The sequence below is a fragment of the Lutra lutra genome, chromosome 5, assembly GCF_902655055.1.
Source record: "Lutra lutra chromosome 5, mLutLut1.2, whole genome shotgun sequence".
NCBI classification, from domain to species: domain Eukaryota; kingdom Metazoa; phylum Chordata; class Mammalia; order Carnivora; family Mustelidae; genus Lutra; species Lutra lutra.
Genome location: NC_062282.1, coordinates 115,769,266 through 115,793,905, shown reverse-complemented (window position 1 = coordinate 115,793,905; position 24,640 = coordinate 115,769,266). Strand labels below are relative to the sequence as shown.

At 34.6% G+C, this 24,640-nt stretch overlaps 2 protein-coding genes and 1 pseudogene across 2 annotated transcripts in view; 2 read left to right on the top strand and 1 right to left on the bottom strand.

The window, feature by feature from the left end:
• The window catches only part of POLR3G (RNA polymerase III subunit G), a 104,844-nt gene extending 104,700 nt beyond the window's left edge, over positions 1-144 (bottom strand). The window contains exon 1 of the mRNA XM_047730889.1: positions 42-144. The gene's annotated coding sequence lies outside the window, so the exon portion shown is untranslated. The remainder of the gene's footprint in view (positions 1-41) is intronic.
• Positions 31-20,098, top strand: CETN3 (centrin 3). The gene is made up of 5 exons (XM_047730893.1): positions 31-182; positions 2,229-2,364; positions 3,965-4,079; positions 10,339-10,530; positions 18,402-20,098. Exons 1-5 carry the CDS (start codon positions 166-168, stop codon positions 18,443-18,445), a joined length of 504 nt encoding a protein of 167 aa, XP_047586849.1. The 5' UTR covers positions 31-165; the 3' UTR covers positions 18,446-20,098.
• On the top strand, positions 4,306-4,420 carry LOC125101489 (uncharacterized; annotated as a pseudogene).
• Positions 20,099-24,640: the final 4,542 nt, after the last annotated feature.

Sequence of the window (24,640 nt, the reverse complement as noted above, 5' to 3'; positions counted from 1 at the left end):
GACGTCAGCAATGTCAACCAATCCGGCCCAGAAGTGTCTACCTTGTGGGAGGTCCTTGAGGCCGCTGAGGTCGTGGTTGTCTGTTGAACGGCTTGTGGAAGTTGTGCTGCCTTGGGTAGGGCGTTAAGATCGTTCTTGAGAGGAACGTCTCTGTCCGAAGAGAAAATGAGTTTAGCTCTGAGGTCGGTAATGAGGAGGCCGCAATGCTCTCCACACCCCGCAGCGGGCCCCAGGGCGGGTGTGTGTGGAAGGGAGGTAGTTGGGGCCGAGGCGAGGAAGGGGGTGCAGGTTGGGACGTGGAAGAGGAACCTCCGCCAACCTTCCCGGGCCCGGACCCCTCACCCTGGGGGCCCTGGTGTCTCGCAGGTGATGAGTCCCGTGCATTTTTGTTGAGCTAGTTAACGTCTATCAGCGCTTTGGCCTTTGCACCACCAAAAAGGTGGGTGGTTTTAGTTGCGAGGAGAGTGAAATATCGCGATGTTTCTTCTCGCGGTGTTTCTGCGAGAAATCAGGCCAGGGAGCATCCGTCCTTTGGTTCAGCTCCGCCTTCTTGGTCTGCGGCCCCACCTCAGCTCCGGTGATGCCATCATGAAACTATAAATTTTGGACATAACATAAACCCGTTCCTTGCTCTTATCTTGGGTCTCTGTTTGAAGGTATAACTGGAGACCTACTTAAATGACTTTAACTGGTAATCTCTCTCTTGGGGTTTTCAAATTTTTTGAGTTTCTTTACCTTTCATTCTCTTCCACCCTCTGACCCCAGCGCCATGTAGACGTTTTACCTTAAAAACAGGTAGTTACGCGTCTCCAAATAGGTGCCTCGTTTGGCTGAGAGATTATGGTGGTAGCCTTGACTGGAAGCAGTTGTAGGTCTGTGGTGGACTTGGCCGTCCAGAGAAAATGACCCCGGGAATAACCAAGCTTGTGTGAAGTCCGGTGTCTTGTGAAAAAAGATTTTCCTCAGCTTTATTTATTATACCTCTTCTGATCACTTTCTACTCATCTCTTGCCTTTTGTTGTAGATTTTTAGAGAGCAAAACACAAGCAAATAGATAACGTTTTATTAAAATCAACCAAGTTTTACATTTTAAAGTTTTATGATATTGTTTGGTTTGAAAACGTGTTCTCATATGGATGTTGCAGCCGCATTTGAAATTTTGAAACACTAAGATTAGTATCTTTTAAGACATTTCTGGCTTTTTATTTTTTTAATTTTTAATTTTTTTTTTCCCTAAAGATTTTATTTATTTATTTGACAGAGATCACAAGTAAGCAGAGAGGCAGGCAGAGAGAGAGGAAGAAGCAGGCTCCCTGTGGAGCAGAGAGCCCTATGTGGGGCGCAATCCCAGGACTCTAGATCAGGACCCCAGATGAAGGCAGAGGCTTTAACCCACTGAGCCACCCAGGCGCCCCGTTTCTGACTTTTTAAATAAAATTTCCTTTAAAAAAAATATTCCAGGGTTTATGAGAAACTAAGTCTAAATTTACAAGTGAGATTTACAAAACCATTGATTCTTCACTTTATATTATAGAAAATTAGCCCAAATATACTTTTTTTTTGGCATTTGATTTTTATGGCATATTTAGACTTAAGTATTTTGGTTGATTTGTTAGTATCAGTGGAAGAAATTGTAAATAAAGGCCATTAGAAATGTGTAATCTAAATCACTTAACCTACAATGCCAAAAACTTTGTAAATTGTTAAATTATATGCCCTTTTGGTAGTAATTTTGATAACTTATAAATGCTATCAAAAGTAAACCAAATATATAGTGATCATCAATTATGAATTTTCCTTTTTTTTTTTAACACTATGTGGTAGAGTAATGTGACTAGTAAATATGAGTGTTTTGTTTTTTTGTTGGGATTTCTGTCATGAGAGTAATGTTTTTTATTCACAGTTCTTATTTCTTCCACATTAATATCATTGAGAATAAGTATGAAGCCAGAAGGAGAGAAAGTTAGGTCCTCATTTCTTATAATAACCTGTAACACTTTTCAGTTTTGGAAGTGCAAATTTATAGCCGCTAGACTGTGGGGTAATCAAGGCTTTGACTCATGTAAAGAAAATTTCTTCATTTTTCTCCCAAATACTTCCTTTGTAGAAATTTAAAAAATTATTCATTGGTTAATTTTTTTGTTGTGTTTTGGAATTTTATTTTAATCATCCAGATGCATAGGAGAATTGGATTAAAGTAGACTGAATAGACTTTTTTCTTTTCATAGAAATGAGCTTGTAGTAGACAAAACAAAGAGGAAAAAAAGAAGAGAACTCTCTGAAGAACAGAAACAAGAAATTAAAGATGCTTTTGAACTGTTTGACACAGACAAAGATGAAGCAATAGATTATCATGAATTAAAGGTAATAGTATATACTTCAAAATGTATATTTTTCTGTTAAAATGATTTGCATTTTGGACTAAAGTATTTAAACTGGTTGTGGACATATGAAACCATTTTAGATGTTCACAGTTAAATGCTGTAATAAAATTATAGTAAAATAAAAAAATTAAAATTAAAAAATAAAAATTTACTATTTAGTATAATAAAATCCTAACATCTTTTTAGACTTTTCACATTGTAAAGTAAGTAGTATTTTAAATATAAAAATACACTACTATGGAGGGCCTTATTTTTCATTCACATAATAAAAATAATTCATACCATAGGATTTAAACACTTCTCACTGTTTTTTTTTTTGTTTTTTTTGGTGACTCATTCTTCTCTCACATTGTGAGTGTTATTTGTCTTTTAATTTGAACATGTTAATAATACATTTTTTATATACTTTCACTGCTGCAAACAGTGTAAGTGATGTCTGATGTTGACACATGCTAATAGGGGACAATGTCAACCTTAGGGCCTAGAATTATTTATAAAGATGCAAGAGTTTGTTTAGCGTAGTACAGATCTCACACTCAGCATGAGAAAGGCAACATTTTGGTAGCTCTTTAGCTCTCTTTTTCCACAGTTTTGTTTTGTTTTTTTCATCCCAGCTTTGATCAGTTCTTTTATAATGTCTCTTCCATTTGTTAACTATTGTTAATATCTTGGTTTGGGATCTTATTTCATACCAGGATCTTCCTAAATGGTTCCTCCATTTCTCGTTCACTCTGTAAACTGCCATTAGATTCATCTTTCTAAGATTATTTCCTCATATTGTTCATTGTTCGTAAACCTTTAGTGGCTCCTCATTGTGCACTGCATAAAGTTCAGATTCCTTTGGTTTTTATTGACTGCTCCCCTCACTTTTACTACTGTCTACTTTTCTCATTTGCTAATCGCTTATTTACACCTGAGCTCTTCCTGTTCAGGTAAGGTAAGCTGCTCTATTCACTGTCCTCAAGCCTGTGTATTATGGTGTCTGTTTTATAGCCAGTCATCCTTTTCTCAGTGCTCTTCTACTTTATTTCATCCATTCATCAGAGAACAAATGGAACCTTTCCAAGTAAGACTTCTTTAATCAGTATCATGTCTCTCCTTTCTTGTTAATAGTAACAAGATCTACTCTCTCTTTAAACTCAGGGGCCTGGACTATTTATACTGAATAACTAATCATGTAGAGTCTCAGGATAACTCTTATTTTAATTTTTTTGTCTCTTCTTGTATAAATTTTTAATACTTATGCTATGCCTTTTTTTCATTTTGGTTGTTACTCATTTGAGAATAAATAACTTGTTAAAATGATCTGTATAGTAAGTCAGTCCATTGTATAGTATATTTTATAAACATTTGGCTTGTCCTATAAAAAAAGGATATATAAATGAAAAAATTGTTGTTTTAACTTCAGTAATGGAGAAAAACTATCACTTTGATTTTTTTAGAGACCTAAAACATGCAAAAAAATTAAATGTTTTATTAATGTGCTGACATCCCTAAGTTGTAAAAACTTATTTAAGAATTGGAAGTCACTTCTTTTGAAAGAGTGCTTTATAATTTGCTTTTCCCTTTTATTCCAAAAGGTGGCAATGAGAGCCTTGGGGTTTGATGTAAAAAAAGCTGATGTACTGAAGATTCTTAAAGATTATGACAGAGAAGCCACAGGGAAAATCAACTTTGAAGATTTTAATGAAGTTGGTGTGTATTTTAATAGTCTTTGTAATTAGCACTTGTTAGGAAATTATCCATTAATATTAGTATTTTTTTGATTTTCTGGGTTATGGAATTTTGTTATTGAACATTGCTATATAATGTAGTTATTGTATGGGGGTTTGGGAGCACTCTTCTTACTTTAAAGAAGAAAAAATAAGATTTACAGTTTCGTTATGGTAGTTATCATTTTGTCTTTTATCCTGAAGATTCTATCACTTCTCGGCCTTTTGGCTAAGATCAAGTGTAGTATCTGTTCTTATCAGTTTAATATCCTGAAGATTCTAATCAAGGAACTATTGTATAGCTTTTGGTGGAAAGAAATCTTCCTAAGTATTGTGTGTTTATATTATGTGATAAAACTAAAAGGGTGATCAAAAATTATTTTCTAAGAGTAAAACAGAAAATTCAGTATCCTTTTGTTTGGAAAATATTTCCTAAGACCATTCTGATTTATGATTTTTGTTGGCAGAGTGGGAGAAGAGAAAACCTGTAGCATTTGGTATCTTTGGCTGTAGGTGAAGTGCATGCCATCAGGTTGACAAAGTTTACAAGGGGCTACATATTCTGTAGCCCCTTGTATTCTGTATGACTTGATCTTAGTGAATAAAGTCATCTGTTTAAATTTGAGGGCAGAGGGGATTATAGTAAAGGAGGCATTTGGCAAACTCAAGCAGGAGAAGACATTTTAGAACAACTAAGTAAGCATACTGTGTCATGAGTTTAATATGATTGAATTTTCATATAGTTGATTTTAGTGAAATAGTTAAAGCATATATCAGGCTTTTTTAGAATAGAAGATTCTGGAAGGCAAAGACTTTGCTATTATGAATTAAATATAGTCCTTAGAATATTATACATGGAATGTACATATATTCAGGGTTTTTTAAATTAAATTTTCTAAAGCAGTAATACCACTTTATATAGGTCATGATATAAGCATATCATAGAGTTATATTTAGATATTTTAAAAATGTAGGAACAAATCCAGTTACACATACAAAACTTTGTGTAAATATTCAGAAAGAAGTAATATAGAAAGCAAAAAGAAATGGCATTTTGGAAGAGATTCATATCATTAAATAATCTGAAAATTCAAAATCAAGGTGAGGAAGAAGGAAGTTAAAGGATAAATCTAAAAGAGAAAGAAAGCATGACACAGAAGATCCCCACATTGTCAACTAGGAATAACTGTTTAGAAAGGCAGCTCATTGGGGCACCTGGGTGGCTCAGTGGGTTAAGCCTCTGCCTTGTGCTCAGGTCATGATCTCAGGGTCATGGGATCAAGCCCCACATCGGGCTCTTTGCTTGGCAGGGAGCCTGTTTCCCCCTCTCTCTCTCTGCCTGCTCTGCCTCCTTGTGACCTCTCTCTCTCTGTGTCAAATAAATTAAAAAAAAAAAAGGCAGCTCATCCCTTTGGGGAGTATATTATGTTGTTTTCTTCTAATCTGTAGATTTATTTACTTGAGCGGAGGGAGGGAGCCTTCTTTATTCCTTTAGTCTTTCAGTATTGAAACTCTTCTCTAGTTTATGATCTTAGTCCAAGTTCTTACTTAGATTGTTGATTTATAGAAATGGGTATTAGGATATAGTGGCAATGATACTGTTAGGAAAGAGCTACAATTCAGGCACATTTGGTACAATGTAGTAGTTTAGCATGGACATTTTGGAAGCAGATTGCCTGGGTTCATATCTTGGTTTTGCCACTTATTAGCTGTTTAACTTGGTCATTGTAGTTGTCTGTGTCTCATTTGCAGCTATAAAATGGGGATAGTTATACTATCTGGTGGGTTCTTGGGAGGAGTAAATAAGTTAATAAGTAAAGTGCTTATAGAAAGGGACCTAGCTATAGAAAGTACTGTTAGGTATTTGTTATTACTACTTTTAAAAATTGTCTTTGTTTCACTTTTAGTGCCTAGTAATGATTGTGTATGCATCACTGGAACGTAAAAAGTATGGTACTCATGTATTTATCTTTTTCTGATTATTTTCTTTTCATAGTTGTGGGCTATTTTAGGCATTATATCATCTTAAGTAAATATAGTTTTTGAAATTGTGATTTTAGGGTGTCTGGTGGCTCAGTTGGTCGAGCAACTGCCTTCAACTCAGCTCATGATTCTGGAGTCCTGGGATCGAGTCCCATCTCGGGCTTCCTGCTCAGCGGGGGATCTGCTTCTCCCTCTGACCTTCCTCCTTTCATGCTTGCTCTCTCTCATTCTCTCTCTTTCTCAAATAAATAATTAAATCTTTTAAAAAAAGAAAAAAAAAGAAATTGCGATTTTATTAGCAGTTGAAGCCAGAGTCCCATGCCATTTTCACCTTTTCCTGATCCTCTATCTTTTCTGTATTATAAACAGAGCACTGATACTGGGATCTTTCCAGAATAAATGACTAGGACTAAACTGTGCTCTGACTTTCAAAGATAGAACTTTTGAGCAGCTTAGCACATATTTTAGCTATCCTCATACTACCTATTGAAAATCTGAGTAGTCAGATAAAAATTTATTACTGTTTAGAAATAATAGTCAAGAACTATGTATTCTTTCCATTTGTTAATTATTTTTCAATAATAACTGAGCACAGATGATTGTGTATTTTATCCTTTGGAATAAATAACTCCAAACCAGAGATTTTGAGTCTTAGTTTTCTGTATTGTCTAATACTATTGAAGGATATTGTTCTACAGATGTTTCTGGATTAAGTCTAACATTAACCAGAATTTTCCCAATGTTAGAAAAAAATATTAAAGTATGTTTCATGTAAGTTAAGAATCTAGGCTGCTTGAGGTTAGTGAGTAGTATCAAAGGTGTTTTAGGAATTGCTCCTTTAAAGTAAGACCAAGATAAGTCAAGTATTTGTACTCATTTTTGGGGGGACACAAACTAATTATTCCATTGCCTGTTTAGAATAGAATATTGTATTACTGTTTTTGCTTTGCTTATTTAACAAACATTTGCTGAATTTTTTGGCATTAGGTACTTTACTGGGTTGAGGGAGGGGAATTAGAAGTTACTAAAAGGTTCTTTCAAGGAGCTTACCATTTAAATGTAGGTAATAACAAGCTGTAGTGTTCTGTGGTAAGTTTTAATTTTGTTTAGAGCAGGAGTTGTCAAACTTCAGTCCTTAGGCCAAATTCAGCTCTTGCTTCCATACTACCTCATCTTTTATGCTGCTTTTGTGCTGTCATGGCAGAGTAAGTAGTTTAGTCAGAGATCTTATACTTTCCACAAAGCCAGAAATATTTACTATCTGGCACTTAACAAAAACAAAGAGAATTGTCAATTCCAGGTCTAGAGCAATTGAAGAAGACTTTGCAGAGGCGAGTTTTAATTTAGACCTTTGGGGATTGAATAGAATTTCATCCTAAGGAGAAGTCTGTGGGAACGAGTAGCAAAAGACATTGTAGGCAGAGAAAATAGCATCAACAAAGAGTGGTATGGTAGAAGTATAGTATGGGAAACTTCAGGTAGTCTCCTGTTGCCGAGGTTAGGGAAATGGAAGGATAGAATTGGGCCAAATAAATAAAGTCTTGTTTAGTCATGTGTAGTGCTTGGACTTTAGTCAGCAGATGATCATTTTCAGTTTCTGAGGAAGAGAAGATGATGTGTTTTAGAAAGGTAACTCTATTAAGAGTTTTAAAGATGGGTTGGAGGGAAGAGAGACTGCAGACAGGAAAATAACATACTTATATTATGCTGAGGGTGTAAGAATGAAAAGAGTAAAGAGTAAGAGTAAAAAATGTATCCTCATAATCACAGGTTAGGTTTATGGGATTCAAAATATTCAGACTTCAAATATGGGAGATTATCTGTGAATGGTGCTATTCTCTATTTTGAGGTGGGGCATCAACAGTTATCTTGGTGATAGTAGGAGGAGTTTGGGTTCTAAAATGTTGAGTTTAAAGTAACTTGTATTTTTGGGTAAAGACCCCCAAAAGACAATGAGAAATATAGTTGAAAGTGTTTTTCTAGCAGTACTTTTAACGATTTTTTGATAAATTTTAATGTGGTTTTTTTTTAATGTGCTGTGTTTTTAATGATTTTTTTTAAAGGTTTTTTGTTTGTGGGTTTTGTTTTGTTTTGTTTTGACACAGAGTATAAGTAGGCAGAGAGGCAGGCAGAGGGAGAGGGAGAAACAGGTTCTCCGCTGAGCAGGGAGCCCAATGTGGGGCTCGATCCCAGAACCCTGGGATCATGATCTGAGCTGAAGGCAGCCGCTTAACCAACTGAGCCACCCAGGCGCCCCTTCACTGAGTTTTATAATGTATGAGGTCTAACTATTTTGAGGAAATATATTTCTGGTAGTATAATTTTTTGAAAGTAGATTTCATGGACAGAAATTTGTGAATTAGATTGAACCCACCTTAATTGTATGTTAGTTGACTTATTTTCATTGGAAAAAAAGTGTATTCCTTATAATTAAATTCTACTCAGTGGAATAGGAATAGAACATGAAGGCATGGAAGAGAGTTACCATAAAGTTATTATGTTTTAGTTGTCCAGAATGGTGGGTATTTATAATTCCCAAGAAAAGTTGTATTCTAAGGCAAAGTATTGATAAAAGATTATATATACACATAAGTCTGAAGTAACTAACACAATTAAAGCACTAGTGGGATAAGAATTTATACATCTTGGAGCCCCATCTGTTCCCCACATCACCCTGTTGCTTCTTTAAGTACATTAATACTTTCAGCAAGCTGCTTTTTTGGTTCACCTGTCATGTAAATTATTTAATTGGTGAAGAAAATTTCTTAACACTTTTTTTTTCCTTGTCCTGCTTTTTTGTTGGGACTAAATTCAAAATAAGTTGAGTATGAGCCATAGAGTTAAGCATGGTATTTTATTTTGGTGTTATGGCTGTATATATGCCAACTCCTTTTTGATTGAATATTTATGAGCTTTGGTGATTTGCATACTTATAGTAATATAGTTCAATTAGTTACTTGAAAGACTTTTTGGGTACAATTAATGGATAATAGAAAACTACTAAATATGTAGGTGGATGATTTAACGTAGATGCTTATCCTAAAAGCTTACTCAAACCAAACATGATGACATTGCAGCAAAACAATAATAATTTTTTGTGGGCTTGAATTTTTTTTTTTTTTTTTTTTTTGGGTGCATTAAATATTCTAGTACTTCCCGTCTATAAACATTTGCGCAAGTTTTTAATGATTCTGTAAACCTCAACAGGACTGAGTTATTTTTAATGGCACAGTGAAAGTCCTAAATAATTTTTGTTGTAGTGGTAGACTAGCATGTGGAATTACTTCAAAGATGTTTACTTAGATATTTCCAGAATTTGATCTAGTAACTTAAAAACATTTATACCACAGATTTTTACTTTAATTGTGTTATTGTGGCTATTGAATAAAGACTGCAAATATTGAAAATACTGTTTACTATGTTATTACATTTAGCCTATTAAAATGTATTATTACTATTGAGGTCTGGTATTTATCACTTTTAATTTTAGTTGTCTGAGAGTTATTATCTTGCTGAACAAAATGGGCATGACTTTAGAGAGATCTTTCAGACCTTTCCTTTTTCTTTTTTTTGGGGGGGTGGTGGTATGGAAGCTTAACTGTAATCATTTTCAGTCCTTTTGGTAACTGCTTTTCATTTTTGGAAAACCCAGAGTTTCCTCAAATCATGAAGATATCAGCGGAATTTTCTTCTGTCTGACAATGTGTCTTTATCAATGATGGCCCTGCATTTTATTAATTTGTCATGATTTTTTTGTCTTTAAATTGGATTTAATTTGAGGAACAGTAATGTTATTATTAAGTTTAGACATCAGACATCTTTTATCTAATTAGTCTTAATTGTTTTGTTGGTATATCATCTCTATAAGTTACAAACTCCTAGACTTCTGTGCTTGCTGTCAGTGGAGCCTACTACAATTCTTGATAATCATAGACCTTAAATAAATAAATATTGTAGACCTTAAATAAATATGGTACATAATCCTTTTTATTTTGCCTCTTTGTGAGATAATTTTGCTTACTCTTATAATAGGATAAGTTGTTGATAACGTAGATTAAATTTTAAAATATGGATTTGAGTTTTCCAATGTCAGGTTTATCTTTTTGGGTTTTGGGGCTCTGATTTGGCAGTTTATTACAAACTAAATGTTGAACAATTCACAACTTTAATTCTCATCTAACACTTGGTTGATTTCACAGATGAATGCATTTGTGATTATAAAGTGTTTTTAAAATTTTTAAAATTTCTCTTAACTGTAGTGACAGACTGGATATTGGAAAGAGATCCACATGAAGAAATATTAAAGGCATTTAAACTATTTGATGATGATGATTCAGGTAAAATAAGCTTGAGGAATTTGCGACGTGTTGCCAGAGAATTGGGTGAAAACATGAGTGATGAAGAACTTCGGGCTATGATAGAAGAATTTGATAAAGATGGTGATGGAGAAAGTAAGTTTTAAGTAAAACACATATTCCAGGTATTATTCCTAATGTATACATATAGTAAATTTTTCTAAAAGCAAATGATTTTCAAGACCCATTACAGACTGTCTCTGTTTGATATAATTATTGTTCATCCTGTAATGGGCTTTTTGTGTAAACATTTCACATCATTTAATTCAGAATGATGCAGACCTTTTAAAACCCCACTATACTGTTTGTAATATGAGGTCCCATACTTCCAAGAATTTATTTTACTTTTCTTTGTGGATGAAGCATCTCCAAATTTCAGCTACTCAGTAAAATATCTGCTTTTAATGGTTTCTTCCTTAACCTGCAAGTACTCCTAAACTATAAGTTCTATTGGTTCTACCCTTTGAAAGTTTTGAATCTTTTTTTATATCTTTATTTACTGCTGCTGCCCTAGTTCAGGCCCTAATTTCTTTGTATTAATGTTATCATAGCCTCATTACTTCCTTGAATGCCTGCTGGATACCGTGTCTTGTGTGCTAACTGGGGCTACACAATGAAGAAGGCAGATGTGGTCTCTTTAGCTTCCTAATTGCCCTCTATGCCTATGACCCTCCACCCTCTAACATATTGATAACTTTCTTTTCCTAAAGTACAGGTTTGATGATGTCATTCCCCTCTTCAAATACTGAATGATTCCTCGGTGCCTACAGAGTAAATTTTGAAGCTTTTTAGGATACATTCTGCCCTATCTAGTTTTATTTCCCACTATGGTCTTCCACTTTTCTGCTTTAACCTTCACCCCCAATACATACATACCTTGTCCAAACATACTCTATCCTGGAAACACTTTTTTTATGCTGTGTCTTTTTCATCATGCCATTCCTTAATCCTAGAATGTTCTAATTACCAGGTTTTGTCTGCTAATATGTCTGTCTTTCTGGTACAGTCTTTTTTTTTTTTTTTTAAAGATTTTATTTACAGACAATGGGAGCAAGAGCAGGGAGAGGGGCAGAGAGAAAGGGAAACACAGATTCCCTTGCTGAGCAGGGAACCTATTGTGGGGCTCGACCCTAGGACCACAGGATCATGACCTGAGCTGAAGGCAGATGCTTATCCAATTGAGCCACCCAGGTGCCCCTCTCTAGTACATTTTAAACTTCATCTATTTCTCAAAACCCTTCTCTAGTGTTCTCTGATGAATTATGAGACTTTTATTTAGAGGAACAAAGTATTTTGACAGTTTTATACAATGCCTTCTGTTAGCTACATACATGTGTATCTTTCTAGTATATTGTAAGTCCCTTAAGAGCAATATGGAATCATAGTGTGAAAGCCTAAGGCTTTGTAGTCCTACAGCTCTAGACTTGAATTGGATCTCTACCATTTACTTAGTTGCTCTGTAATGTTGTGCAAGTTTTCAATGTTCACTGAGTCTTGGTTTCCCATTTATTAAAATGGGAAGGGTGATACCTTCCAGGGTGGTTTTAAGGAAGATATTTGAAGGTCCCTAACATTAAATGGAAGCTTGTTGTCCTTTTTTTGTATCTTTACTCATCTTTATATTCCCCTGCATTTAAAAAAATTTTTTTTAATTTCAATTTAATTTTATTTTTAAAGATTCTACTCATTTGAGGGAGAGAGAGACAGAGAGAACCCAAGAAGTGGGGGAGACAGAGGGAGAAGCAGACTCCCTGCTGAGGCAGGAGCCTAATGCGGGACTCAGTCCCTGGACCTGGAGATCATGACCTGAGCCCAAGGCAGATGCTTAACCACCTGAGCCACCCAGGCACCCCTCCCCTGCACATTTTCTTGAACATAATGAGTGCTCTGATGTTTATTGACTTGAGCCCTAAGCGGGAGTGTGTGTTAACAGTAGATATATATTGATACAGTATCAACTATACATATATACATAATACATATATTACTGGAAATATTAGAAATAGTGGCATGCTTTAATAAGGAGGCAAGACAGTAGCAACCAGCTATTAGTTCAGGTTTGTAGATTGTCCTTTAGAACTGTACATTATTATACTTTATACTTCTGTAAATATTATTTGAGCATTATGAAACTTTAATACTAGGTCTTTGAAGGATATTGATAGATTTATTTATGTTTTAAAATAAAGATTATTAATACTTGAGGAAATTTAAATGATTTCTTGAGCTCTCACACTAATATTTGGATTTAGTATCCACTGCCTTCATGTTTTAAAAATTTTTCTGTCTTCCCCAGCTGTTACCCTAAACTAGCTTTAAAGCAACCCTGTTCTGTAAGGGTACTATCTTCAGTGGCACAGAGAATCTTGGCATGTCTATTTCATAAGTCTTTAGTAATGGTTACTACATGTATCAAAAGATAGTTATTTTCTTTTCCTCTACTATGCACATGCAAGCTAGATTTTGGTTATTAGCTTCATTTGACACTAGAAGAAAATAATAATTAGGAAGCTGCCTCTTAAATTCAAACTTGATGTGAAACTTTCGCCTAGAAAATGTGTCCATTTTGGGGCGCCTGGGTGGCTCAGTGGGTTAAGCCGCTGCCTTCGGCTCGGGTCATGATCTCAGGGTCCTGGGATCGAGTCCCGCGTCGGGCTCTCTGCTCGGCGGGAAGCCTGCTTCCCTCTCTCTCTCTCTCTCTGCCTTCCTCTCCGTCTACTTGTGATCTCTGTCAAATAAATAAATAAAAAATCTTAAAAAAAAGAAAAAAGAAAATGTGTCCATTTCTTGCATCCCTTTTAGTCTGCTGTGTTTGCTGCTTTTGAATCTTAGAGTTCATGCCTGTGCTCCATTGCTTGAAGATTTTAGTGCATCCTTAAAACATTTCTGTGGTTCTAAGTACGTGCTTTAAGTCTCCACATAACTGTTGCTTGGGCATCCTTACCGTCATTTATTCAAATGACTAATAGGCAAATAACATTTTTTCTTTTTTCCAAGTGATTGATTAAAAATAAAATACAGTGATGCATAGTCTTTTATTTTTAAGATTTGTCTTTTTTGCGGGGGGAAGGGGATATTCTTATATTAAATTCATCTAATCTAGTTTCCAATCTGGAATGTGAGTTTCTGGGGTGGGGCCTTCTGAAGTATTGCATGCAGTCTGAGTGTATGCATCAAATATTGTCTGTAGACTATATGAATAATAGTATTGCACATGCATACATAAACTGTAAATGCGCTTGCGATTTATAAAAATACTTATTATTCAGAATTCATAGTAGCTATTTGATATTATCTGTGTTTCAAACAAGGCATGCTAAATATGACTTTTATTATGGCAAGTCCAGGAAATTATTGTTGAAAGGCATTTTCATGTTCAGAAACAATGAGAACTATAATCCATTAGTCTGGCTTTGAGTACTGCCTTAACTTATATGGGTCTCTGTAGCTGTATGAAAAACTGTCCGTTTTTGAGAAAGTACAAATTAGATTTTATAATAACTTGTTAATTTGGATTCTTTGGGCTGTAGTTTTGTTTAGATATAACCTGTTTTCTTTGTATGTGTTAAACTAGTAAAGATCATAGTGCTTGCAGTCTTTTTTGTGCACTTCAGTAATTCTGCTGTCTTTATGAATTTTTCACACTTTAGTATTTAGGAGCAATGAAAAAAATTTTTTTAATTGTGTACATAGAATAATAAATATTGTAAAGGAGGAATTCCAGAAAAAAAAGATATAATGCAAAATATAACTAAAGCTGTGGTAATGATACAGAAAGAATCCCTTCCCCATTATTACTCCCAAGATATATAAAACACAGTAAATCTTTTTAGAAAAATAAAAGCAAAAAAAAAAAAAAGAAAAAAAAAGAAAAATAAAAGCAACATTTAAAAACCCGAAGTGTAAATAAAATCTTTAAAAAAGGTTGGGGAGGGGCACCTGGGTGGCTCAGTCAGTTAAGCATCTGTGTTTAGCTCAGGTCATGATCCCAGGGTCCTGGACTTGAGCCCTGTGTCAAGCTCCCTGGGAGTCTCCTTTTCCCTCTCCCTCTGCACCCCACCACCTCTGCATGCCCACGCATGCACGCGTACTCCCTCTCTTAAGCAAATAAAACTTTAAAAAAAATAAAAACCCTAAGGGGACTATCTTTAAATAATGAATATTAACACTTATTTAGTAGTTAATATGTTAAGATTCTGTGCTTAGCATATTGTATATTTAAGTACAGTACTATCTATTAATGCACAGGATAGATGTATCTATAGGTGAGGAAACTAAAGCTCAGAGATTAATAACCTGTCCTTGCTTTTATCCACACCACTGTATTGCCTTTTAGGCTAAAAAGTAAAATATTAATTAGGTTTCTATGTTTATGGAGTTCTGAAAGTTACATGCTGTTATAATATGAAATATTCAATACTCAGTATTCAATAAAATAGTCAACTGTCACTTCAGATGCTAAAATTTGTTTTTTTTTCCCTCCAAAGCCAGATGGTCTTTAAGGTACTTAATTTACCTAATTTCTCTAAATTCTTATTTTTTCCTTAATTTTATTTGTTTGAGAAAGAGTGAGCGTGCACATGTGCATGAGTGGTGGGGAGGGACAGAAGAAGAGGAAGAAGCAGACTAGCCCCAACCCCCTGCACTGAGCAGGAGCCTGACTCAGGACTTGATCCCAGGACCCTGAGATATAGGACTTGAGCCAAAGGCAGACGCTTAACCAACTGAACCACCCAGGTGCCTCATTTCTCTAAATTCTATATTTAAAAGACATGTAATAGAATTTACCCTATGAAATGATTGATTTATGAAAATTTGGTTAAAAAGGCAGAGTAGAGGAAAATGAAGTGTTGTATTTGATTCAATAAATATTTTATCAGGTGCCTATTTAAAGGTAGGCATTATGCTAGATTTATTAGATAAAGGAACTTGATAGAAGATATTATTGATAGAGAAGGAAATGTACAGAGGCATACAGATTTTCTTAATTTTCTGAAAGGCTCACTCGTACTAGAGGAGCTAATTTACTTTGCTTAGCCTCTTTCTTCCCTTCAGCTTTCCACTTTTTTGGATGTAAGTATTCTGTTTTAGGCTATGGAAATTATGGAATAGTTTAAAATATATTTAAATGGTATAATACTTTAAAGTGTTCATACATAAATACAACAAAAATTAACACTTGTGATTTTAAAACCTTATATGAAAATTAATTTTGAAATTTGTTGTAATTTTATAGTGAGAGAAAAAAGTTCTAGGTCTTTAAGGAACAAATCATACAAATCATATTTTTCAGATTTTGAGTAATTTGATCTAGCTCTGTTACGCTATTAAAATAATTTATACTCAGATTATTCTAAGGTGGTTTTTCTTAACATACTCTTATTTCTTATTTTGGTCTAGATACCTCAGTCTAGATTGACTAAGTCACAGGTTCTTAAATGTGAAAGCGTATAATGATGAAATTGTTCAAACTTCTTTGTGTATAGATATATATTTTCTTTTTTAAACTGGGAGAGAAAGGGTTTATAGCTTTCATAACATGTTGAAACATGTTTTTAAGTGAAAAAATTAAAGATCACTACTATAATTTGTAAGATCATTTGAGTAATATAGGTTATATATTCTGTTTTACTCTGTCATAGTGTCTTGTAGATATTTAATATGAAATGCATGGATTCATGGTTCATTATCAGTTCTGGACATCTCATTCTTTTTAACTCCTTAGAGCTTAATTTCACAATATTTTCTTCTCTTTTTTTAAAAACTATATTGCTGATGGTCTCCCACCTTAGCTTTCTTTCCCACCTCTTGTTAAACCCGATCATATGTTTTTATTTCAAAGCCCAAGTCAAGATTTATTCTTACCTAAATTTTTCTCAGAAGTAAGGATTTTTCCCATTAAGATGGAATGTTTTTCAACACAGAGATCTGGGTTTTGCGGTTTTTTTTAAGAGTTTTTTAATTTTTTCTTTAAGATTTTATTTATTTATTTGAGAGAGAATGAGTGAGAGAGAACATGAGAGAGGAGAAGGTCAGAGGGAGAAGCAGACTTCCCAAGGAGCTGGGAGCCCGATGTTGGACTCAATCCTGGAAGTCCAGGATCATGATCTGAGCCGAACACAGTCGCTCAACCAACCAAGCGCCCTGGGTTTTGCTTTAATAATAGATAATATTTTGTTTTATTCTCTGTTTCATATGAAACATAACTTACATAATTTATTGAAACTTCTTTTGTGTGTGTGGTTTCTGAAACCAGTATACTTTTTTCATTCCTGATGTACATATTTTATCTCCACGTTTTTTAATTGGGTAATTTTTGTCTAACTTTTCTTTATGAATCTTCTCAAACATAGAGGAAAATGTTAGTTCAGTACAATGAACACCTTTATACCTTCTACCTAAATTCAGTAATTAACATTTTACTGTATTTGCTTTGTCTGTAGTATATATTTTTATTCTAGATTGTTTGAAAAATATATCATGAACTTGACCTCCCTAACATTTTAGCATGCATCTGCTAAGAATAAGGATATTATCTTTCATAATTGTGATACTATTGTTACTGCTAAGAAAACTAAAAATAATTTTATAATATCACCTAATACCTTCACTTAAGTATCAAGATACTATAGAATAGGAACCTTAGTGTCTGTTTATTACCCAGTAGAAACATGTAAAAGATGGTATCGTAGTTCAGTATTTTCAGATGAAGAAACTGAGACACAGAACTGTTCTGTCCCAGAGCAGTGACTGGAATCCAGGTCTCTTTTCTCTTCATTATAGTGTTCTCACTTTCATTATCAAAATGATCATTCATAACTTGTGCTTTGTTAAGTTATGCGTTAAATTTTGGAGCCCATAAAGTCACCTGTTTAAAGACGAAGTATTCTTTTCTGAACATTTCTGTTGAGAATTTATGTGTATGTGTATATATTTATTTTAAAAATTATATTTAATAAGATGAACCTATTTCTAGGTTGCTTTCTTAAAATTGGATTTATAAACTGGAAGTTCGTACTGAATTTTATTTATTGTTTTGGTGAACTAACAATTTGTCTTTATGAGTAATTCTTTCTACATTTACATATAATCGCTGTATTACCTTGCTAATTGAGATTAAATTTGTATCTTTTTTTTTTAAAGATTTTATTTTTATTTATTTGTCAGAGAGAGAGAGGGAGAGAGAGCAAGCACAGGCAGACAGAATGGCAGGCAGAGGCAGAGGGAGAAGCAGGCTCCCTGATGAGCAAGGAGCCCGATGTGGGACTCGATCCCAGGACGCTGGGATCATGACCTGAGCCGAAGGCAGCCGCTTAACCAACTGAGCCACCCAGGCATCCCAAATTTGTATCTTTAAAAATTATTATTTCTCTAGACATTTTTGAGGTTTGGTGACCTGGTTTCAACTTTTTGTTTTTGTTTTTTTCTTTAGTAGGCTTTTAAATATATAAAAGTTCAAAAAACAACAATTTGACTTTTTAAAGAATTCTCACATATTTTCCTTTAGAATTCTAATATACTTGCATGATAGATTTAATAAGCTTATTTATAAAGGAAGAGTTTACTAAATGAATTAGTAGGATAAAGATTACAAAGCGGATTTAACCATTTAAGAAATTAAAAATATCAAGCTTTAAAACTATTTGTGCAAGTGTATATAAATATTATGGTTATGACGAACATTTTTGTTTGTAACTTTAATAATGTTTTTTCAGTAATTAATATTATAGAATACAAATTTATATTGTTTATCACATGTTATATATTTTTGTATTCACGAGGTTCTACTTAATAAACATGATCAACTTCATATCAAAAAAGTAAAAGAAAAACATACCAAAAAAGTATGCCTTGGTTTATTAATAATTTTGTGTGATATAAAATTTAAAGATACTTGATATAAAAATACTAATATTGTTCTGAGAAAAAATGTTCATTTCTGACTTACATTTTCTTTCTTACCACAGTAAATCAAGAGGAGTTCATTGCTATTATGACTGGTGACATTTAAAGAATTACAAGGATAAACACTAAGAATGTTGCTGTTATCATCTTATATTCTATTTTTGTGCCTGGAGCCATGTTAAAAAAAAAAAACAACAACAAAAAAACTTAGTTCTTTTTTTCCAAAGGGACCAAAACTCAGTGTCTTATGTATTCATATTTTCCTATTGTTATGTTTCTTTGTATGAGCAGTAGTGTTAGCACTCTAATAGTTTAGCTTTGTATTTATAATATAGCTTTTATATATATATATAAAGTTTGAAAAATTAAATCATGTGGTACACATTCTCTGTAAGTTTTTATGCGTCATCATAAAGTGACTACTTTTGATGTACATGTTATAGACTTTCATTAATAAAATGTTTATTTTAGTAGTATTTTTAAATATGGTAAATTTTCTGTTCTCTAATTCCAAATATCTGTAAATACACAATTGTATCTTTCTTAAATCTTTTCTCTTTGTAGTACTAGTTTCAGAAACAAAAATTAAAATACAAATAGCAATAGAATAGCACATTTTTCCCTTACAAGTTTGACATTTTATGTTTCAGTACAAGACGATGATTCACAGGCATAATTCCTTTTTTAAGAGTCATGCCTTCAGTTTGGAAGGAAAAAGTGGTGTGTGTAAAGACCCATTTATTCTCCTATATTATATTCTCTAGCATTTCTGGTGTCTTAACATAAGTTACAACAGTTAAATCTGGATATTTCCCTCTCAAACTAATTGAGTACAGTTTGAATCATCTGATTTCTTGAGAAAGTTAAAGATTTAAATTTTGAAATTTTGGATCTGTTAAAAATAATCTCTCAATTAAACATCACAATGATGAAAATAGAAAACTAAGCCACAGAAATCATGTAAGATTGTTCTACTTGTATAAAGGAACATTCTGTGATTTACCAGGAAACAGTAGAGACCAACTTTTCCAGGTATTTGGTGGGCTCTTCTGCCTTATAGATATGTATGTTAGTGGGGAGATAAGTGGTTTTGTGAGATGGATTATAGAAAATTGGTACCTATACTGATCCTTCACCAATAATCTGGTTCCTCGTGATGGCTCTCTGGAAGAAAGTTGTCTATTTCAGTGATCTTTCTTAAGATTTCTTATTTTAAATTTAAAGTACAGTAATAATTTGAGGCACTTGAAATAAGCTTCTAGAGTATTACATAAAGAGTTACTAGAAATTTAACAAGTCAATAGGGAATAACAGTGGTGACATTCCAAATAGTTAACTAGAAAGTAAGTTAATTGCTCATTATACTAAAATTTAATTTTGAATATGAAATCAGTGCTCACAATAGTAACAATATCCAGGGCAACATATATTCTTTGAAATTAAAAAAATTTTATCACCCTTACTGTTGAATTGGCTTCTATGTCTTAATCACAAAATACGTTATTTCCAGGAAATTAAAGAATAAAGAAAGTGAAGAATAAAACATAAAAATAAATCTAGTCTGAGGAGCAAACTGAGGATTTTGAGGGGTGGGGGACTGGGGGTTGGGTGAGCCTGGTGGTGGTATTATGGAGGGCACGTATTGCATGGAGCACTGGGTGTGGTGCATAAACAATGAATTTTGGAACACTGAAAAAAAATAAAATTAAATTAAAAAAAATCTAGGCTTGCTCGTCTTCTGCCACTTTATTGGAATAAATAATCCAAGCTACTTTTGTCACAGTGATAACTTCTTTTTATTCTTCATATAAATACTTTGGGGTACCAGCAATTTTGTTTCTTTTCTTCTTACTGTGGGCCAAGGAAAGAGTGCTCAGCTCATTTCTTCATATTGTGGAAGCTTTTGCCTGCAGAAGGGTATGAATAATTTTTTTCAGTGTAAATAATCAGTATCTGTAGAGTTGAAAAGCCGGTAGAAATAGCCAGGAGGGGTGGCATTAAGAAAAGAGTGAATTTGCTTTAACAGGGCAGTGGAGGTGGGTATTAATCTTATTTATCCTTATAGTCACATTTCATGCAATGGCATTTCGTGATGTAAGAAAATACTTGTTTTTGCTTAACTTGCCTAGTTTATTACTGTTCTGGTGTCCTGGTAAGCTTTGATAGTTTGGGATTTGTCAGCTAAGATCTTTTCCTTTGTTAAAAGCCAACAAAGCCTACTCTCTAAAGAACCTATGTGCCCATTGTAGAAGACTTTCAATTTTTTTTAATTAACATATAGTGTATTATTTGCTTTAGGGGTACAGGTGTGTGAATCCAGAGTTACACATTTCACAGCACTCACCATAGTACATGCTCTTCCCAATGTCCATCACCCAGCCACCCTCCCTCCCCCTCCCACCTCTACCCCCCAGTAACCCTCAGTTTGTTTCCTGAGATTCAGAGTCTCTTATGGTTTGTCTCTCTTCCCGTCCCTTCTTGATTCATACCCCCCATGAACCCCGCCCTGCCTCTCAAATTCCTCATATTAGAGAGATCATATGATAATTGTTCTCTGATTTATTTTGCTCAGCATAATACCCTCTAGTTCCATCCACATTGTTGCGAATGGAAAGATTTCAGTTTTTTGTGTTTTTTTTTTTTAAAGATTTTATTTATTTGACAGAGAGAGATCACAAGTAGACAGAGAGGCAGGCAGAGAGAGAGAGAGAGGGAAGCAGGCTCCCTGCTGAGCAGAGAGCCCGATGCGGGACTCGATCCCAGGACCCTGAGATCATGACCTGAGCCGTAGGCAGCGGCTTAACCCACTGAGCCACCCAGGCGCCCCCCCCCTTTTTTTTTTTTAAAGATTTTATTGTGTGGTTTTTTTTTGATGGCTGCATAGTATTCTATTATATATAGAGAGAGAGATAGATATAGATATATATAGATATATATACCGCATCTTCTTTATCCATTCATCTGTTGATGAACATCTAGGCTCTTTCCACAGTTTGGCTATTGTGGACATTGCTGCTATAAAAATTCAGGTGCACGTGCCCCTTCGAATCACATTTGTATCTTCAGGGTAAATACCCAGTAGTGTGATTGCTGGGTTGTAGAGTAGCTCTATTTTAAACTTTCTGAGGAACCTTCATACTGTTTTTCAGAGTGGCTGCGCCAGCTTGCATTCCCACCAATAATAGGAGGGTTCCCCTTTCTTTGCATCCTTGCCAACACCTATCGTTTCCTGAGTTATTTTAGCCATTCTGACTGGTGTGAGGTGGTATCTCACTGTGGTTTTGTATTTCTCTGATGCCAAGTGATGTGGAGCACTTTTTCATGTGTCTATTGACCATCTGGATATCTTCTTTGCAGAAGTGTCTGTTCATGTCCTCTGCTCATTTCTTGATTAGATTATTTGTTCTTTGGGTGTTGAGTTGGGTAAGTTCTTTATAGATTTTGGATACTAACCCATTATCTGATATGTCATTTGCAAATATCTTCTCCCATTCTATCAGTTGTCTTTTGGTTTTGTTGACTGTTTCTTTGCTGTGCAAGAGCTTTTGCTCTTGATGAAGTCCCAATAGTTCATTTTTGCCCTTGCTTCCCCTTGCCTTTGGTGATGTTCTAGGAAGAAATTGCTGCAGCTGAGGTCGAAGAGGTTGCTGCCTGTGTTCTCAGGGATTTTGATGGATTCCTGTCTGGAGGAGACTACTATTAATGTTGGGACAACAAGTGTTCAGAACTCTCCTAGGCAAAGGAGATAGGGTTACCTGATCTCTGAGAATAGTTACCATTGTTACTTTAGAGAAGATTTTTTCTACCTGTTTTCCTTTGCATTTAGATGAAAGTATAGCAATATTTCTTTTCACATGAATATTGTATGCTGTGTAGCTAAGTTTTATAAAGGAAATGTCTTTTTAAAAATTTAGTAACATTAAATGTTGCTGTTTTCCAGGTACACACACAGATATATACATATATTATAAATTTTAATCTTACACACCTTCTGGGGATGAATACTGTTGGATTGATTTTTTTTTACACACAAGAAAACCAAAAGCTTAGGGCACCTGGGTGGCTCTGTCATTAAGCATCTGCCTTCAGCTTAGGTCATGATCCTAGGGTCTACTGGGAAGCCTGCTTCTCCCACTCCATTGCTTGTGTTCCTTCTCTTACTATCTCCCTCTCTCTGTCAAATAAATAAAGTCTTTTTTTTAAAAAGATTTTATTTATTTATTTGACAGAGAGAAATCACAAGTAGGCAGAGAGGCAGGCAGAGAGAGAGGAGGAAGCAGGCTCCCTGCTGAGCAGAAAGCCCGATGCGGGGCTCGAACCCAGGACCTGGGATCACGACCTGAGCCGAAGGCAGCGGCTTAACCCACTGAGCCACCCAGGCGCCCCTCAAATAAAGTCTTAAAAAAAAAAAAAGTTTAGAGGGTTTAGGTTACTTGTTCCAGGTAACAGGAATTGGATTTAGAATTTGACGCTAAGCTTTCTGACTGCAGAGCCTACTCATAACTACTAGATTATCCTCTTTCCTTACAGTGACTTGTAGACTGTCTCAAGGTGTAAAGGATCGGACCTTTAAAGATAAAATCTGGAATTCAGAAGCTCAACAGCAAAAACATTTATTAAACATTTATGCTTAATCTAGCATGGCATTCATGGGTAATTTCACGCGAGTTGGTGTTTGATGCCAGACCTCTGGAAGCTAATAATCTTAGATAGTCTATAGTTACGGGGGCAACACATTGAAAAACTAGATGTTTGGGGAAGAAATATATTAAGTGAAAATGCAATATCAAGCAAATCTGAGAAAGTACATATTGAATAGTGAAGACTCAAAAGATTGTTACTTTGGGGGTGCCTGGGTGGCTCAGTGAGTTAACCCTCTGCCTTCAGCTCAGGTCATGATCTCAGGGTCCTGGAATCGAGCCCCGCATCGGGCTCTCTGCTCAGCCAGGAGCCTGCTTCCCCCTCTCTCTCTGCCTGCCTCTCTGCCTACTTGTGACCTCTCTCTGTTAAATAAATAAAATTTAAAAAAAAAAAAAAAGATTGTTCTTTTGAGAGTAAAATTTAGGAAAATATTTTTTTCAAATATACCCTTGTGGAGATTTTTTTTGGGGGGAATTGCTTGAATGAAGAGAAAACTTAAATTCTTAGTAAGAAATAGAAGGAAGCTTGGGTTAGTAGTATGGTTGGTAAGAGGGTATGTGGGATGGTCTTTGAGGCATTAAGCTGGAAAGGAGAAGGGTTTATGGAGCAGGACCTGATATAAAGCAAAGCTCTTCCAGGTCTTAGTGGAAGTGTTTTGACTAGAGAAGGGGTCAGTAAATGTTATTTTAATAGTAGAATGATGAAATATTCAGGACTTGGGTTGCAAGCGGAAATTCTTGGCATGAAATATGGCAGTCATCTGGATGACAGCTTAGTTAGGTCTTGGAGATCTTGGTTAATTAAATAGCCTAGGTTTGCCCATATTCAGTTGAAGTAGGTAATTTGTTTAGGTTTGCTGATTCTGTTTTCAGTCATCTGTTGTCCTGTATGTAGTTAAAGCATTCATTAAAAGCTTCATCCAACACTGAAATACAGAACTAGTTAAATTTATATATATAAAGTTAAATATAAAACTAGTGAAACAAAATCTTTGATTTATCTGAGATAATATATTTATGTTGGAGTTACCTCTATGAGGTGTACTCTAAATACTAAGTGAATTATTAATAATATCTAATTGCCTACAAAATCCAAATTATCTTTTTCTTCAAAACTCTGGAAACCTAGATGTCTTGTGCTAATCTGAGAATATGTAAGATATTTTTTCATTATATGATAATTTTAGGAAGATTACTGACATTTTATAGAATCAAGGATCAGCAGGGTTACTTCCATTTTATACTTAATTAAAAGTATTTAAAGTAGGTTTTTATTCTATAATGAATGAAATAAGGATACTTAATGGAATCCCTGGAGTCCGACATTTCTACTTTTAATATGCTTGTAACATTTGTCCAACACACCACTGTGTTCTGTGAAAAGAGCGATCATTTTCACTGTATGGCATTACGATAGACTATATATCCCCAAGGTCTTCCAAAAGGTCCATGTAAGCTTGACAGCTAGGAAACGTGTACTGTTGTAGAACATAAATTCTGGTGACTTACTGATGCAGGCCTACCCTTGATGGATGGCTCTTTAGAGTAAAAATCACTCAACATACTCAGCTAAATGCTAAGTAATAAAAATATTTCCAAATCATATTCCCTATCATTGAGGACCTCCTTAAATTTAACAGCGGGTTAAAGATTTGGGGTTG